The 16,420-nt window shown below is 41.1% G+C and overlaps 2 protein-coding genes across 2 annotated transcripts in view; one reads left to right on the forward strand and one right to left on the reverse strand.

Moving 5' to 3' along the window:
- Positions 1 to 4,653, forward strand: part of LAMB1 (laminin subunit beta 1) — a 74,781-nt gene extending 70,128 nt beyond the window's left edge. The window contains exons 30-33 of the mRNA XM_030307758.1: positions 29 to 170; positions 2,483 to 2,659; positions 4,046 to 4,205; positions 4,359 to 4,653. Coding sequence (XP_030163618.1) covers positions 29 to 170; positions 2,483 to 2,659; positions 4,046 to 4,205; positions 4,359 to 4,495 — 616 coding nt within the window. The 3' untranslated portion in view covers positions 4,496 to 4,653. The remainder of the gene's footprint in view (positions 1 to 28; positions 171 to 2,482; positions 2,660 to 4,045; positions 4,206 to 4,358) is intronic.
- Positions 4,654 to 7,422: 2,769 nt separating this feature from the next.
- DLD (dihydrolipoamide dehydrogenase) overlaps positions 7,423 to 16,420 on the reverse strand; it is a 34,970-nt gene continuing 25,972 nt past the window's right edge. The window contains 7 exon segments of the mRNA XM_030307759.1: positions 7,423 to 8,179; positions 8,274 to 8,363; positions 9,258 to 9,395; positions 10,037 to 10,226; positions 10,550 to 10,720; positions 11,170 to 11,360; positions 13,968 to 13,985. Coding sequence (XP_030163619.1) covers positions 8,114 to 8,179; positions 8,274 to 8,363; positions 9,258 to 9,395; positions 10,037 to 10,226; positions 10,550 to 10,720; positions 11,170 to 11,360; positions 13,968 to 13,985 — 864 coding nt within the window. The 3' untranslated portion in view covers positions 7,423 to 8,113.

The raw sequence follows: 16,420 nt of genomic DNA on the forward strand, positions 1-16,420 counted from the left end.
ACATCGATTGTCTCATTCTTTTCCTCAGCAAAAGTGCAACTGATGTTAAAGTCACTGCAGACATGGTCAAGGAGGCTCTGGAGGAAGCAGAAAAGGCCCAGATTGCAGCAGAGAAAGCAATTAAACAAGCAGATGAAGACATCCAGGGAACCCAGAACCTGCTGACTTCGGTAAGATCCTTGCTGTACTTGGGAGAAAACAGGCACATAAACCCTATCAAAGTGCATTTGACAGTTACATGAAAACCATTACAACTAAACACTAAAGGATTCCTCTAATTTACATAAATCTGAACTACTCCCTCAGCACAGATGCTAAAAGTGTTTTCAGAGGGGAAAAAAAGACCCTGAAGACACTGGAACATAAGGGCCCCCTTTACGTTCACCCCTACAAAAAGCCTAAGGAAGATAGTGTGTATTTTTGTCTCCTGTTCAAGGGCTCTATTTAGTAGTATGAAGGATAGTACTAATTTCCAAATTTAGTTTTAGAAAACTCACTCTGCTATAAAGCAGCCCAAAAGTAACCTACATACTTAAGACCAGGATCTCAAAATTGATGAGGGCGGGGGGGGGGGCATCTGAATGGCTTAGTCAGTTAAGCATCTGATATCAGCTCAGGTCATGATCTCACAATCCGTGGGTTCGAGCCCCACATCAAGCTCTGTGCTGACAGCTCAGAGCCTGGAGCCTGCTTCGGATTTTGTCTCTCCCTATCTCACACTCTTTCTCTCCCCGACTCACACTTTCTCTCCCTCTAAATAAACATTAAAAAAATTTTTTTAATGGATGGAGGAAAAAGTGGACTCAGGTGATCCTTACACATCTTCTCAGAATATATTTTGAAATTAGATGCTATTAGTCAGCCCTTCTCAAGCTAACAACCCATAATGTTTAAAACCTAGGAGGTGGTTTTTCAACCTGCTTTTCTTACCATTGGTTGATACAAACCTGTCTTCCCCTACTCTATTGTTCTTGAGACTCGACAGTTCCTTCAGCCACATTTCCTTCTTAATTTTGAGTAAACAAAAGGCCCTTTCTTCAGGCCACTTGTTCAAATGTAGAAAAAAATTATGACACTTTCCCACCAGACTATGTTCTCTTTGATTATTCTGACTTTTCTATCTCTAGGGTTTTTCAAATTTCTCACTGTGCTGTTATCATTTTAATGAACTTTAATTTAGGTGACTTGATAAAAAAAAAATTACTAAGTTTGGAAAAGCCAAATGGGAAATAAAGGATTTAATTAAATCATACGTGGGATATTTGGCTTGATGATGTAAGTGAAAACTGGTTCTGTTTTTCTGGGGTCCCTGGGGGACAGGAAGCACTTTAGGTTAAGAATAAGAAAGAAAAAGCAACTCTAAACTATGCTATTAATGAAAGGTTGTCAAAAACTATTCACTCCTTTAAAACTATAGAGCTTACCCTCTAAGAACTATACTCTAAGAATACTTTTATGTTAATTAATAGGTGAGCTTTTAGGTTAAGAATCATTTGGCATGAAATACCTACAAATTTTACCATGTATCCACAGTGACTCCTTACTTTAGTTATGACACTGTTATTATTCAGACCTAATTCTATGGTGCTCCGTGAAATTGGTTCTTCAGTCATGGGTCAGACTACTTACTTGGGCTGTTAAAAATTGATGTTCATTGATTATTCTTTGAAAAGCGATCACATGTGGACCCTCACCAGTTACCCAAATAGATTTTCCTAAATGACTATTTACAGGTTCCAGCTGTCACTTCCCCAGACTACATGACCTCTCATGGTCCTATAGTAACTTTTCAGTTTTCAGAAACATTCCTGGTCTGCCTTACCTGAAAACACTCAACTTTCCAGGTAGTTGCTGAAGACCCATGACCTCCACTAGAGTTTAATATATTTTAATGTTTATTTTGTGAGAGTACACACGTAGGAGCAGGGGAGGGGCAGAAAGAGGGGAACAGAGGATCCAAAGCAGACTCTGTACTGACAGCAGAGTTCGGGGGGGGGGGGGGCTCAAACTCATGAACTGTGAGATCATGACCTAAGCGGAGTCAGACGCTTAACTGACTGAGCCACCCGGGTGCCCCTTGGAGTTTAATATTTAGGGCTGACAGGAAAAACTAAAGGTGACTTGGGAGTACTCATTTTCCCACCCACAGTAATTTGGAAATTTATGTGGCAATCCTTTTCCTCACATCTGCTTATTTGTGAACATTGTTTTGCCAAAGTTTGCAGGTGTCCTTAAAATGCTTTCTCAACCCATCAAGCTGTCTGGGGGTGGTTCAGTGAAGAATTTTACATTAATTTCAGCCTAGATCATCAGAATTAAGAATAAAGATGGGCACTTTATATAAGCTTTCCTGAAATTATATTTTCCTTTTGGTCTAAAGTGAAAGGCAGAGTGGCCTTTTAATCTTCCTGTAAACTCGTATTCATAGCAATGTCCTACCGCTTACTGATGGCTTGCTGGGTGACTGACATTGTACTTGTAGATTGAGTCGGAAACAGCGGCTTCGGAGGAGAACTTGCTCAACGCCTCCCAGCGCATCAGCGAGCTTGAGAGGAATGTGGAAGAACTGAAACGGAAGGCTGCCCAGAACTCTGGGGAGGCAGAATATATTGAGAAAGTAGTATACACCGTGAAACAAAGTGCGGATGATGTTAAGAAGGTAAGTAAATCCTTGTGACTTCACAGCTGTGTTTTGTAAAGGAGCAATGAGCCTCCTCAACCGCCTTCCCTGGGATTAGTAAGGTATGTGGACCTAAGAGTTACTTATCAGAAACATCCCAAGTGACCGGTTTTGAAACAACAGTCTTTAGAGACACAGATGGAAAGGGTGGGAGTGGATATGGAAGTGTCCAGTAAGCATGACCTAAGCCCTCATATCCAAACTTGGATAAGGGTGCAGAAAAATGAAAGTAACTTGGGGGCGGGGGAGGGGGGGAGTCTTTTATTTATTTAACTGTTTGATTTAGAGAGAGAGAATCCCAAGCAAGCTCCACGCCGTCAGTGCAGGGCCTGACACAGGACTCAGTATCACAAACTGTGTGAGATCATGACCTGAGCTGAAATCAACCGACTGAGCCATGCAGGAGGCGCCCCAGGGGCAGAAGTCTTAAAACCGGCGTACTGAGCTTGTACTTTATGGCATAATTACCTGGCCTTTAAAAGCAGGGTAGAAAAAGCTTAAGGGGTTCACACCAGAACAGCTGGCAGGGAACTAAACCTCACCCCTTCTTCTCGCTGGAAGGTGCTGTATTTTGCAGAGAAGGTCTCCTAGGATTCCCATTTGTCATGAGAAGCCAAGTTATCACTGAAACATGTTTAGTGGGCAAATGTCTCTCTCCAAAGGAACCTTTTAAACTTCTGAGGAGAGCATTCAACCCTTGACATCTGGTTAGGGAAGAGAACAAAACAGTGAGAAAAGTGTTCTGTCATGTTCATTTTTCTGTCATGGTTTGTACTTTCTTGCAGCTCTGAAAGCATAAATCTCTCAAGCAGTCTTTACAGAGCATTTTTGCAAAAATATAGCACTTGATTACAGTAAGAACAAAACCCTGAAATGAAATCCATCAAATGGCTGTTGTTGGAACCGTGTTCCCCAAAAGCAGCACTTGCGGTGCCTTTTCAGTTTCACAGCTCCTCGCCCACCCCTGTGCCCTGTGTGCATGCTAGTCTCCCCTCTCCTTCCTTAACTCTCTACGCACCCAGGTCCAGATCCAGATGGCCCTTGTCTGAGATCTAAATGATTAGATCTCAGCAAATCTACTTTAGAGAAAAATATACTTCTCTACCTCCATATAACTGTCCTATAACATCGCCAGAAAAGTGCTAACCTAAAGGCTTAGCCCTAGAGGCCTGCTTACAACTCCAAACGTGAGTTTAAAAACTCATGTTGGTGTTATATTTAATTTCACTGTTGCACAATATTTTCAACATATTTACACTGAATAGCTAAACGCCCGAGTACGGTTCCAAGCTTGCTCCAATTACACTAGACTCTTAATGTCCAAGATTACATTTATCACCTCTTTGTGTCTCGATGGAACTACAGGCTCTGGACGGTGAAGTTGATGAAAAGTATAAGAAAGTAGAAAAATTAATTGCCCAAAAAACTGAAGAGTCAGCTGATGCCAGAAGAAAAGCTGAAATGCTACAAAATGAAGCAAAAACACTTTTGGCTCAAGCAAACAGCAAGCTGCAGCTCCTGAAAGGTAGGGCTTAGGCTCGTGCCTTCGGGACGTATTTAACAATAAGGACACCCGTAAAGTTTCTTCTATTTAAAAGGTGGAAATCAAACGACCGCTGTTAGATTGAGGTCAACCTAGAATAAGTTGCTCAGACTTTTTTCTTTTTCTCTCCCACAGATTTAGAAAGAAAGTATGAGGACAATCAAAAATACTTAGAAGATAAAGCTCAAGAACTAGTAAGACTGGAAGGAGAAGTCCGTTCGCTCCTCAAGGATATAAGCCAGAAAGTTGCTGTTTACAGCACCTGCTTGTAACAAAGGGCTGCAAGGTGGCTGAGGTGACCAAAGTAAAATAGCTACATTTTAAAAACTGACAATGATCTTCAAAACTAAAACTGATTACCTATTTAATGTTTTTAATCACCACATTTTGTATGGAGTTAAATAAAGTACAGTGCTTTTGTATAAATCTATACTGAGTATTCTTCTTACATTGTTTTACTGATTTAGTGTTCAGGAATCCCTTTAACCAAAAACATTTTCAATGTACAGATGGATTTATAAACAAGCCACTTGCCTCTGGGACCCCGATTTCTGTTTTGTCTGTAAACAGGCTGTAATCTGTCTGCTACGTCAATATCCTCCACAAATCTGCCCCCGAAATCACCTCCCCGTGGGACTCCCAAGTGGAGGGGAGGAGAAAGGCTACAGCCTGAACCACCTTCACCATTTCAATGGCTGCTCAGGAAATCCAATCTCCGAAACTCCTCTAAATACTCCTCGGTCTGGGAAAGAGAACAGAAGGCAATTTTTAGAGAATGAGGAGGGTAAATTGTGGCTTTTAAGGGGTTAGCAATCCCGGCCCTACTGTAGATGGTGAGGGGAGGGTTTAAACTGTATGCAGCCGGATATAAACATTGTTCCCGCCAGCTGAGCAGGGCACAGTACAAAGGGATGCTGGAACTGCTCACCTTTATATTGTTCTTTATTAGATTTCACAGACTAAAGATTCTCCACAGCAATCTGCAGGTGAGGCCAAAACAATCACAGGACGACCATTCCACACACTAAAGAAAATAGCCGGAGTACCGCCAGACCTGCATCAACTTCACAGCCGAGCTAGCTGGGTAACAACAGGCCCCAAGTGGTTTTCTCACACATTCTCGTTACAGCAAGGCCATGGCCGTGTACCACTACCAGCCACCCCCACACACAACACAGCTGCGTTTGAAGCTAGGCCCGAACAGAAGCTAAACGGACCTAATTCAAACAATAAGGCAACTTCCTCCCTCAAGGCAATGATGTCATTTTTCTTTAGGTAGAGATCCCAATACCTAGCAAAGTAGTTTCACCTCATCATCTACTAGAGCAACTGTTCTCTTTCCTTAATTTTAAGTACTTTGTTTACTATTCATTCCTTTTCAGTTTAAAGACTCACTTTGAAATCACTCATTTTAATCAGCTCAATGAACTGGACAACTGAGTCACACCCTTCACAAGCCAAGAAAATATTGAGAACTTAATAAGTGAATATTTAAAATTCGTTTTACACCCACAACTTTGTTCCCACCTAGATATATGTAACCATTTTGTTTCTACAGCTAGGACTTCAAATTAAATTCTATTTCACTATTCCCTAATTAGAAACTTTTTCCCTAGAGGAGGGGACAGGTTTTGAAGTTTAAATAAACTGGCACTTCACATAAGATTGGGATTTCAGATTTTAAGACACAAGAGGTCATTTCCAATAATGGCAAAGTAGCACATATCAGGCCAACCCTCCTAATATCAAATGCAAACTCTGGACAAAATACATTTTTTTAAAAAGTACAGGTCCGGGAGAACAACCAGAAGCAGGCAGAAGGTACAAGGGAGGTGACCAAGAACAGCACTGGGTGTAATTCCCATTTTTAACAGCTTTTCACTTGAGGGTAGGTCCCAGGAAGTGGCAACTTGGGCAGAAGCCAAGTTTTTCTGGTTACAAGATCGGAAGGACTGAGTTTGGGGCAATGAGGAGAACTGAAATAGGAGGAAGGAACCCCAGAAGAGCGTGGCACAGTGGGGAGGGCCACCCAACTGCACATATAATCTGCCCGACCTCTGGTTGGCCTCTGCCCCCAGCAAAGACAACAAACTTGGAGTCGGGAGTTTAGCCAAGTTAACTGACTACTGAGGAAAAATTCCCTAGTTTTCAGAGGTAGGTAACAACCCAGAGCCTTTACAATGTCACATTCATAATGACCGCACCACAATCTACGACTACTGGACGTAGGAAGAAAAAGGGAGATGGGACCCATTATGTGTGTGATGCCAGTAAAACCTGAAGACTACTGAGCATTTTCAGTAACAAGATACTGATGGTATCTTATTCCACATAGCTTTCTGCTGATAGATTACATTCTAAATTTTCCTTAGACTGTGATCTTTAAATTGCAATCAAGTATCTAGTTTACATGTTTCTTCTACTTCAAGATAGTTTCTTTTCCTTTTCAGAATACACTTACCTAAATTTAAGAAGTACTTAATCTGAATACTTAAATTTAGTTAAAATATGCAAAAGCCCATTTAACATTTATTTGAGAAATGGCCATTTCACTTTTTCCTTCAAAGATTTTAAGTAACCTCTACACCCAGTGTGGGGCTCGAATTCACAACCATGAGGTCGAGAGTCGCATGCTCTATGGACTAAGCCAGCCAGGCGCCCCAAGCAATGGCCCAATTTTTTTTTTTTTTTTCAACGTTTATTTATTTCTGGGACAGAGAGACAGAGCATGAATGGGGGAGGGGCAGAGAGAGAGGGAGACACAGAATCGGAAACAGGCTCCAGGCTCTGAGCCATCAGCCCAGAGCCCGACGCGGGGCTCGAACTCACGGACCGCGAGATCGTGACCTGGCTGAAGTCGGACGCTTAACCGACTGCGCCACCCAGGCGCCCCATGCAATGGCCATTTTAAACATTAAGTCAACAAATACAAAGAAATAGTCATTTACCCAGCCACGGACACACTGGAAATCCATAGAAGACAGCAGACTAAATATGCTGTCTCCAAAAGTCTATGTTCCACATAGAGCTGGAATCACTAACACAGACGTAAAGGTAATGACCTTACAGTTGTCCCCCAGTGTGGTAAAAAGATACATCCGGGCCTCTAAAAGGAACAATAAAGAGAAATAAGAATATACTAGCGGTAGTCAGAGAAGAACTAGGACCATCTTGATATCCATTCAAAACAACCAGGAAATGAATATTTAAGACTGTTTATTTCTGGATTTTCATTCCCTGCTGTAATACATGAGTCCTCATTTAATATTTGAATTTCACAGATGTATCTCCTTAATTTGGATAACTAACTACAGACTGTAGACCTCAATGGGTCCTTAAAAATTTAAACATTCTACCTCTAAACCGTAAGAATTTGGGGATTAAATAAAACAAGTGAGAGACCATTTATTTACATTGGTTTGGTTTATACATATTTTAACCTTATTCTAATGACTAACTCTGTTTCCAATATGAAAACCAAGTTTAAAATAACTTGATCACCTTGCATCAAACACGGCTGGTTCACATACCCTACCTCCAGCTCCATCCATGTAAGTAAATCCAACTTTACAATAGCAGAGATTAAAAGCTACATAATATAAATTTAGTGAAGGTGAATTTTTCAGAAACAGCATGAAAATATGGGTTGAAGAAAATGTTCCAGGAAGCTACTATAAGTAGCTTCTTCCTCCAATATTAATGTGCTGAAACAAAATATTAAATTTATTTAAAACAGATGAGATTATTCCATTCCGTCCAAACTTACTAAAACCTTCCAAAAGTTTCATAATTCAGTCCTAGAAATTCTTGGAGCTGTGAGCATTTCCTGTTCAGAAATGTGACCTCTACAAAAGCTCCCAGGAGATTTCAGAAAAATAGAATCTTCTATTTTAAAAGTTGATTGATTTGCCAAATGATGCAGCCAGGTTTGCTTCTCTAAATGCTTCTGATAAGGTCTGTAAAGGAAGAAATTTCAAATTACAAAGCAAATTATTTGCAGGTGAGACGAAAATCTAGGTAGGCATTAGTCCGTACACTGTTGGTAATTACCGGGTGCGCGTGGCAGACTCTAGCTATATCTTCACAGGATGCTCCATACTCCAACGCAAGAGCAGCTTCATTTATCATCTCACCAGCACCCTTGAAAATAATAAACCAAGAAGTCGTTTATGTCCCAAGGCAAAAACTACAAGCTAACAAGATTTGCTGTTACAGCAGTTAACCAAAGCCTCAGTCAGGAAAAGCTTCACAGAAAAGGTGGCACGGAAGTTAAGGGCCTGGGCTCTGGAGCCGGCTGGCCTGGATTCAAATCCTACCACTTACTACCTTAAGTGCTCATGCTGTGTGCTTCATCCCATTTATTCACTTCAGAAATGGGAACAGTGACTCCTACCTCCCAGAATTGGGAAAACTAAAGTTACTGAATGTATTCAGAAAAACGTATTCCAGAGTAAGCGCTCGAGTGGCCTATCATCATGATTACATTGGATACCTTGGGGGAGGCCATACTTCAGATTCAGTGGTAGGAAAGGCTTCTCTTAGAGGCGCCACGTGAGCTGAGACCTTGTAGGAGCCACTCATGCAAAGCCCGGGAGGCCCAGCTCCCCAGAAAACAGGTTCTCCAAGCCCAAGGGCTCTAACCTGGCAACACTGGCCTGTTAACAACCTGAGAGAAGGCCCACAAGACAGGGAATCAATGAGCAAAAGGCAACAGTGAGAAGACATGAGGTCAAAGGCAGACAGGACCAGATTTAGTGGGGCCTTGGATATAACAGCCCAAAGCTGAAAAGGGCCACTGGAGAGTGTTAGGCAGGCCCAGGGCCTGGTGTAGGTTTTAAAAGGATAACCTTAGTTGCGGTATGGAAAACTGATGATGTGACGGCCAAGACTGAGTGCTGCCTTATCAGAAACCACACACAAATGTTTGCCGGTAAATAAAAAACTCAGGATGTAAACAGCAGGTGGTTTTAAATTCATCTACACAGCAACGCTTTCCAGAAATCACGATGGGATGTGGGGTCTTAGAATACTCACTGGCCCGAGAATATGTGCTCCCAGTACCCTGTCTGTGGATTTCTGTCCCAGAATCTTCACCAGGCCATCTGTGTCAGCATTGGTCTTCGCCCTGCTGTTGGCAGCAAAGGGGAACTTGCCGACTTTGTACTCGATGCCCTGGGAGAGACAGAAAAGGAAAACCTATGTCAACTCTGAAACAACGCATTCCCATTGGTGAAATCATCCGTCATTTGTTCAGAAAATAAGCCCCGAAAAGGCAGTTCTTCAGTGTGTTGAAGGCAAGACCAAAGCCTCTTGCTAATGAGACACAGTTTGGGTACAAACATAAGCAAATGCAAATGCCAGTCTACCTGGGGATATTTCAAGGGAAATTAAAAAGCTCTGGAATTACTATTTGAATACAGGCAAGTGAATGATCTCCTCTATGCTACTAACAAAGGGAAAAGTATAGAAGCTATAACTTCTACATAATTTCAAAATGCATTAATGCAGTAATAAAATGATTCTCAGCCACCAGGGTCATTAACACAGTTCATACGCTATACAGTACAACTACCCTCGCATTCAGAATAACCTCTTCTTTTGGGGCTCCTAGGTGGCTCAGTTGGTTAAGCGTCCAACTTTGGCTCAGGTCATGATCTCATGGTGTGAGTTCAAGCCCCGCATCGGGCTTCTTGCTGATAGTGCAGAGGCTGCTTGGGATTCTCTCTCTCTCACCCCCTCTCTCTGCCCCTCTCCCACTCGCTTTGCAATCTCTCTCAGAATAAACAAACTTAAAAAAAAAAAAAGATAATTACCTCTTCCTTCAACTGCTCTTCTGATTTGCCAACCCAAGCAACTTCAGGGTGCGTGTAAATCACCGATGGGACACAGTTGTAGTCAATGTGCACAGCGCCACCAGCCATTCCTTCAACACAGATAATGCCTTCATCCTCCGCTTTGTGAGCCAGCATCGGACCAGCAACCACATCACCAATAGCATAGATGCTACCGCACAGATGAAAAGAAACATGGTGAACTTCGGCCACCACAGATACTCATCTTCAGTCATGCCGTGGTAATAAAAATAAAAGTCTCTAGTTATTAAATAACCGATAAGTATATAAAATACAGCTCTTCATAGATCTGTGAGTTCAGGTTCTAGTCTTTAGGTAATGAAAAACTTCCGTTAGTTTTGTTTTCACATAGAAGTTTACCATTCTTCCCCAAAGCCAATGGCATGTTTTAAGTGTGGCAAAAGTCAGATTTTCAAAACAGTGTTTGAAATAAATTAAAAAATTTTTGAAAATGCAATTAACTATCCAACTTACTTTGGAATTTTAGTTTGGAATCTGGTATTGACTGGAATTCTACCTCTAGGATCTAGTTCAATTCCAAGCTCTTCTAGTCCCAAATTCTGAGTAAAGGGTCGACGGCCAATGCAAACCAAGAGCACATCACACGTGATGACTTCAGCTTTACCACCAGAAGCGCCTTCAATACTAGACAATGAACAGTGTACAACTATTAAATACACATCAACATAAAAAACTCACAGACTTAGAAATTAAGACCAGACATTTCTCAAGTGTTGCCAACAATTCTAACAGGAGTCAGGCAATGAAAAACTGTACATATCCCCTGGAGGTCTATCAATAGTAAGCAATCTAATATTATGGATTTCCACATAGATCTAAAAATACTGAGTTTCACTGACCATTGAGAGTTTAAATATTTCTGAATGTATACTATGAGAAATCACATTACAGTGAGAACACTGGGTTAATTTTCCTAGCATCAACTTAACCATGAATTTCAATGGACTGATTTAATAAGCAATATGGAGTTATACTAAGCAGTAAGATGGCCCTAAGTTCTAACCAAATCTGATTCTGCAAAAGGAGTGTTTTTCTTAAGGATATCATATCAAAACCAAATGTAGCATACTTACGAAACATCGATTTTTCCATCTGACTTCTTGGTAGCACCAGTAACTTTTGTATTCAATTTAAATTTAAATCCTTGTTTTTGAAGGATGCGTTGAAAGTTTTTAGATATCTCCATATCAATTCCAACTCCACCAACATGACCTAAAAACTCAACTGCAGTCACATCGGCACCAAGTCTTTGCCAAACTGAACCCTGTAGAGAATAGTTTTTAAAAGTCATAAAAAAAAAAAAAATTAAAGTTTCTATAGTAGATATTAACCAAAGCATTTTAACTTATTGTCAGATATTTTCTTTTATTAATACGTTCCTATTAGAAGCTCTGAGGTTTAAAGTTAACCTAAAATTAACCTCAAATTAACCTGTGGCAAACATATTTCATATACTAATCTATTCATTCCTTCAACATTAATTGAGCACCTACTATAATCTAGGCACACATCAGCGAGCAACACGTTGCCCCTAGGGATCTTACACTCTGGTAGGGGAGGCATATGAAGTAAAATTCAGAGGATAATAATGTGCCCTGAGAGAAATAAATGAGGAAACAAAACCAGGACTACTGGAGGAGTAAGCCTGCAATTTTAAACCATGGGGTCATTGGGGAAAGCTTCACTGGGAGTGACGTGTGCACAAAGACTTGAAGAAGAGAGGGAAAGAGCTATACCGGAACTGGTTGGTCCAGAAGGAGGGGAACAAGTGGGAAAGGAGGTCCTGAGGGAGAAGAAAAAGCCTCTTGTTGATATTAATTACTGATGTTTGTAAACTATTAAACTGGTTTCATATTTTATTTTCTCAATAGAGACATGTTTACTTTTTTATTCAAATTATAATTTAAACAGAACGTTGGTTTTATTTAGCAATTATCACTTTGAATACCTATTTGTGAAATAGGCAAGATGAATATAATTTTACAACATTAAATAAAATATGAAAAACTATGAACATATCCTCTGCAAGAATTTGTATCAAAATCACCTGGTAATTTAAAATTCACCATTAAGAGGTTTTACCTTTCCAATTAGGTTGATGCATTCATTTTTAAAAGTTTCAGGAGTTTTTGGAAAGCTGAGTTAACTAAAGCCAATACAGTAACACTAAAAATTCAACCACAAGCATATACAAAAATTAAGCCAAAATGAATCATGGACCTTAAGGTAAAGGCCAAGATTATAAAACTAATGGAAGATCGAAACGGAAGATGGCAGCATAGGAGGACGCTGGGCTCACCTCCTCCTGCTGATAGCTTATACTCCACCCACATCGGCCTAAAAATCCCAGAAAACCGCCAGAAGACGAGCAGAATGGACTCTCCAGACCTCTCAAGTGTAGACAAGAGGCCCACGGAAGGAGGTTAGGAAGGGCAGAAAGGTGATGCGTGCTACTGGACTGGTGGGAGGGAGCCGGGGCGGTGGAGGGGCAGCCCGCCCAGCAAGGCAGGGCCCCCGAAGTCTGGCTTGCAAAAGCGGAGGGGCTGGACTGCGTGAGTTCTGACAGCCAGCAGGACTTAACATCTGGAATGTTAAAAGTGAACAGCTCTGCTCTTGGAGAGCAGGGAGCGGGAGGGCGAAAGGACAATGGGAGGGAGAGGTGTTGAGCCCTGGAAGGCAGAGCTCAGCTCAGCAGGGAACAAAGGCGCTGGGAAGCGCCATCTCTCTCTCCCATCCCCCACCTGAAATCCCAAAGGGAACCAGTTACCATCACCGAACTTGCTTGCACCTCACAAACACCCAACGCTGTGCTTCTGTGGATCCATCCCTCCAATGGGTCTGCCTCCCTGCAGGTGATGCAGGGCCCCTCCCACAGGGGACCACTGACAGCAAAGCGAGCTAAGCCTGCCCCTCCCACCCCTGTGCACCTTGCGGATCCACCCTGGCTAATACGCCAGATCCCACTGAAGGAGCACCACAAGCCTGACAGTGTGCAAGTAGCCCAGACAGGGGCCACACCACTCTACAGTGAGTCCTGCCCCTGGGAGAGGGGAAGAGAAGGTACACACCAGTCTGACTGTGGTCCCAGCGGTGGACTGGGGGCAGATATCGGGTCTGACTGCGGCCCCACGACCAACACAAGTTACTCCAGACAGCACAGGGGAAGTGCCCTGCAATTTGAAGCCACCCTAGGGACTACCCAAAATGATGAAACGGAAGAACTCTCCTCAAAAGAAACTCCAGGAAGTTGCGACAGCTAACAAATTGATCAAAAACGATTTAAGCAATATAACGGGACAAGAATTTAGAATAATAGTCATAAAACTAATCGCTGGGCTTGAAGAAAGCATAGAGGACAGCAGAGAACCTATTGCTACAGAGGTCAGGGGACTAAGAAACCGTCATGAGGAGCTAAAAAAATGCTATAAATTAGGTGCAAAGTAAAATGGAGTTGACCACAGCATGGACTGAAGAGGCAGAGAAGAGAATAGGTGAATTAGAAAATAAAATTATGGAAAAAGAGGAAGCTGAGAAAAGATAAAAAATCCAGGAGTATGAGGGGAGAATTAGAAAACTAAGTGATTCATCAAACGAAACAATATCCGTATAATAGAAATTCCAGAAGAGGAAAAGAGAGAGAAAGGGGTTGAAGGTGTACATGAACGAGTCATAGCAGAGAACTTCCCTGAGTCAAGGAAGGAAAAAGGCTTTGAAATCCAAGAGGCACAGAGAACTCCCTTCAGACATAACTTGAATCAATCTTCTGCACGACATATCATAGTGAAACTGACAAAATACAAGGATAAAGAGAAAATTCTGAAAGCAGCTAGGGATAAACAGGCTCTAACTTATAAAGGGAGACCCATAAGACTAGTGGCAGACCTATCTACTGAAACTTGGCAGGCGAAAGGAATGGCAGGAAATCTTCAATGTGATGAACAGAAAAAATAGGCAGCCAAGAATCCTTTATCCAGCAAGTCTGTCATTCAGAACAGAAGGAGAGATAAAGGTATTCCCAAACAAAAACTGAAGGAATTCATCACCACTAAACCAGCCCTACAAAATCCTAAGGGGGATTCTGTGAGTAAAATGTTGCAAGGATCACAAAGTACCAGAGACATCACTACAAGCATGAAACCTACAGACATCACAATGACTCTAAACTCCTATCTTTCAATAATAACACTGAATGTAAATGGACTAAATGCTCCTACCAAAAGACATAGGGTATCAGAATGGATAAAAAAACAAGACACATCTATTTGCTGTCTACAAGAGACTCATTTTAGACCTGAGGACACCTTCAGATTGAAAGTGAGGGGACGGAGAACTATCTATCATGCTACTGGAAGTCAAAAGAAAGCTGGAGTAGCCATACTTATATCAAACTAGATTTTAAATTAAAGGCTGAAACAAGAGATGAGGAAGGGCATTATATAATAGAGTGTCTATCCATCAGGAAGAGCTAACAATTATAAATGTCTATGTGCCGAATATGGGAGCCCCCAAATACATAAAACGATTAATCACAAACATAAGCAACCTTATTGATAAGACTGTAGTAATTGCAGGGGACTTTAACACTCCACTTAGAGCAATGGATAGATCATCTAGACACAGGATCAATAAAGAAACAAGGGCCCTGAATGATATATTGGATCAGATGGACTTGACAGATCTATTTAGAATTCTGCATCCCAAAGCAACAGAATATACTTTCTTCTCGAGTGCACATGGAACATTCTCCAAGATAGATCACATACTGGGTCACAAAACAGTCCTTCATAAGTATAAAAGAACTGAGATCATACCATGCACACTTTCAGACCACAATGCTATGAAACTTGAAATCAACCACAGGAAAGAGTCTGGAAAACCTCCAAAAGCATGGGTCAACCCATGAATGGGTCAACTAGGCAATTAGAGAAGAAATTTAAAAATATATGGAAACAAATGAAAATGAAAATACAACAATCCAAACGCTTTGGGATGCAGAAAAGGCAGTCCTCAGAGGAAAATACATTGCAATCCAGGCTTATCTCAAGAAACAAGAAAAATCCCAAATACAAAATCTAACAGCACACCTAAAGGAAATAGAAGCAGAACAGCAAAGACACTCCAAACCCAGCAGAAGAAGAGAAATAATAAAGATCAGAGCAGAAATAAACAATATAGACTCTAAAACAACTGTGGGGCAGATCAATGAAACCAAGAGTTGGTTTCTTGAAAAACTAAACAAAATTGATAAACCTCTAGCCAGGCTTCTCAAAAAGAAAAGGGAGATGACCCAAATAGATAAAATCATGAATGAAAATGGAATTATTACAACCAATCCCTCAGAAATACAAGCAATTATCAGGGAATACTATGAAAAGTTATATGCCAACAAACTGGACAACCTGGAAGAAATGGACAAATTCCTAAACACCCACACGCTTCCAAAACTCAAACAGGAAGAAACAGAAAACTTGAACAGACCCATAACCAGCAAACAAATTGAAATCAGTTATCAAAAATCTCCCAACAAATAAGAGTCCAGGACCAGATGGCTTCCCTGGGAAGTTCTATCAGACATTTAAAGCAGAGATAATACCTATCCTTCTCAAGCTTTTCCAAAAAATTGAAAGGGAAGGAAAACTTCAAGACTCATTCTATGAAGCCAGCATTACTTTGATTCCTAAACCAGACAGAGACCCAGCAAAAAAAGAGAACTACAGGCCAATATCCCTGATGAATATGGATGCAAAAATTCTCAACAAGATACTAGCAAATTGAATTCAATAGCATATAAAGAGAATTATTCACCATGATCAAGTGGGATTCATTCCTGGGCTGCAGGGCTGGTTCAATATTCGCAAATCAATCAATGTGATACATCACATTAATGAAAGAAAAGAACCATATGATCCTGTCAATCGATGCAGAAAAAGCATTTGACAAAATTCAGCATCCTTTCTTAATAAAAACCTTCGAGAAAGCCGAGATAGAAGGAACATACTTAAATATCATAAAAGCCATTTAAGAAAAGCCCACAGCTAATATCATCCTCAATGGGGAAAAACTGAAAGCTTTCTCCCTGAGATCAGGAACACGACAGGGATGTCCACTCTCACCACTGTTGTTTAACATACTGTTGGAAGTTCTAGCATCAGCAATCAGACAACAAAAGGAAATCAAAGGCATCAAAATTGGCAAAGATGAAGTCAAGCTTTCACTTTTTGCAGATGACATGATATTATACATGGAAAACCCGACAGACTCCACCAAAAGTCTGCTAGAACTGATACATGAATTCAGCAAAGTCGCAGGACACAAAATCAAGGT

The sequence above is a fragment of the Lynx canadensis genome, chromosome A2 (assembly GCF_007474595.2).
Source record: "Lynx canadensis isolate LIC74 chromosome A2, mLynCan4.pri.v2, whole genome shotgun sequence".
NCBI lineage: Eukaryota > Metazoa > Chordata > Mammalia > Carnivora > Felidae > Lynx > Lynx canadensis.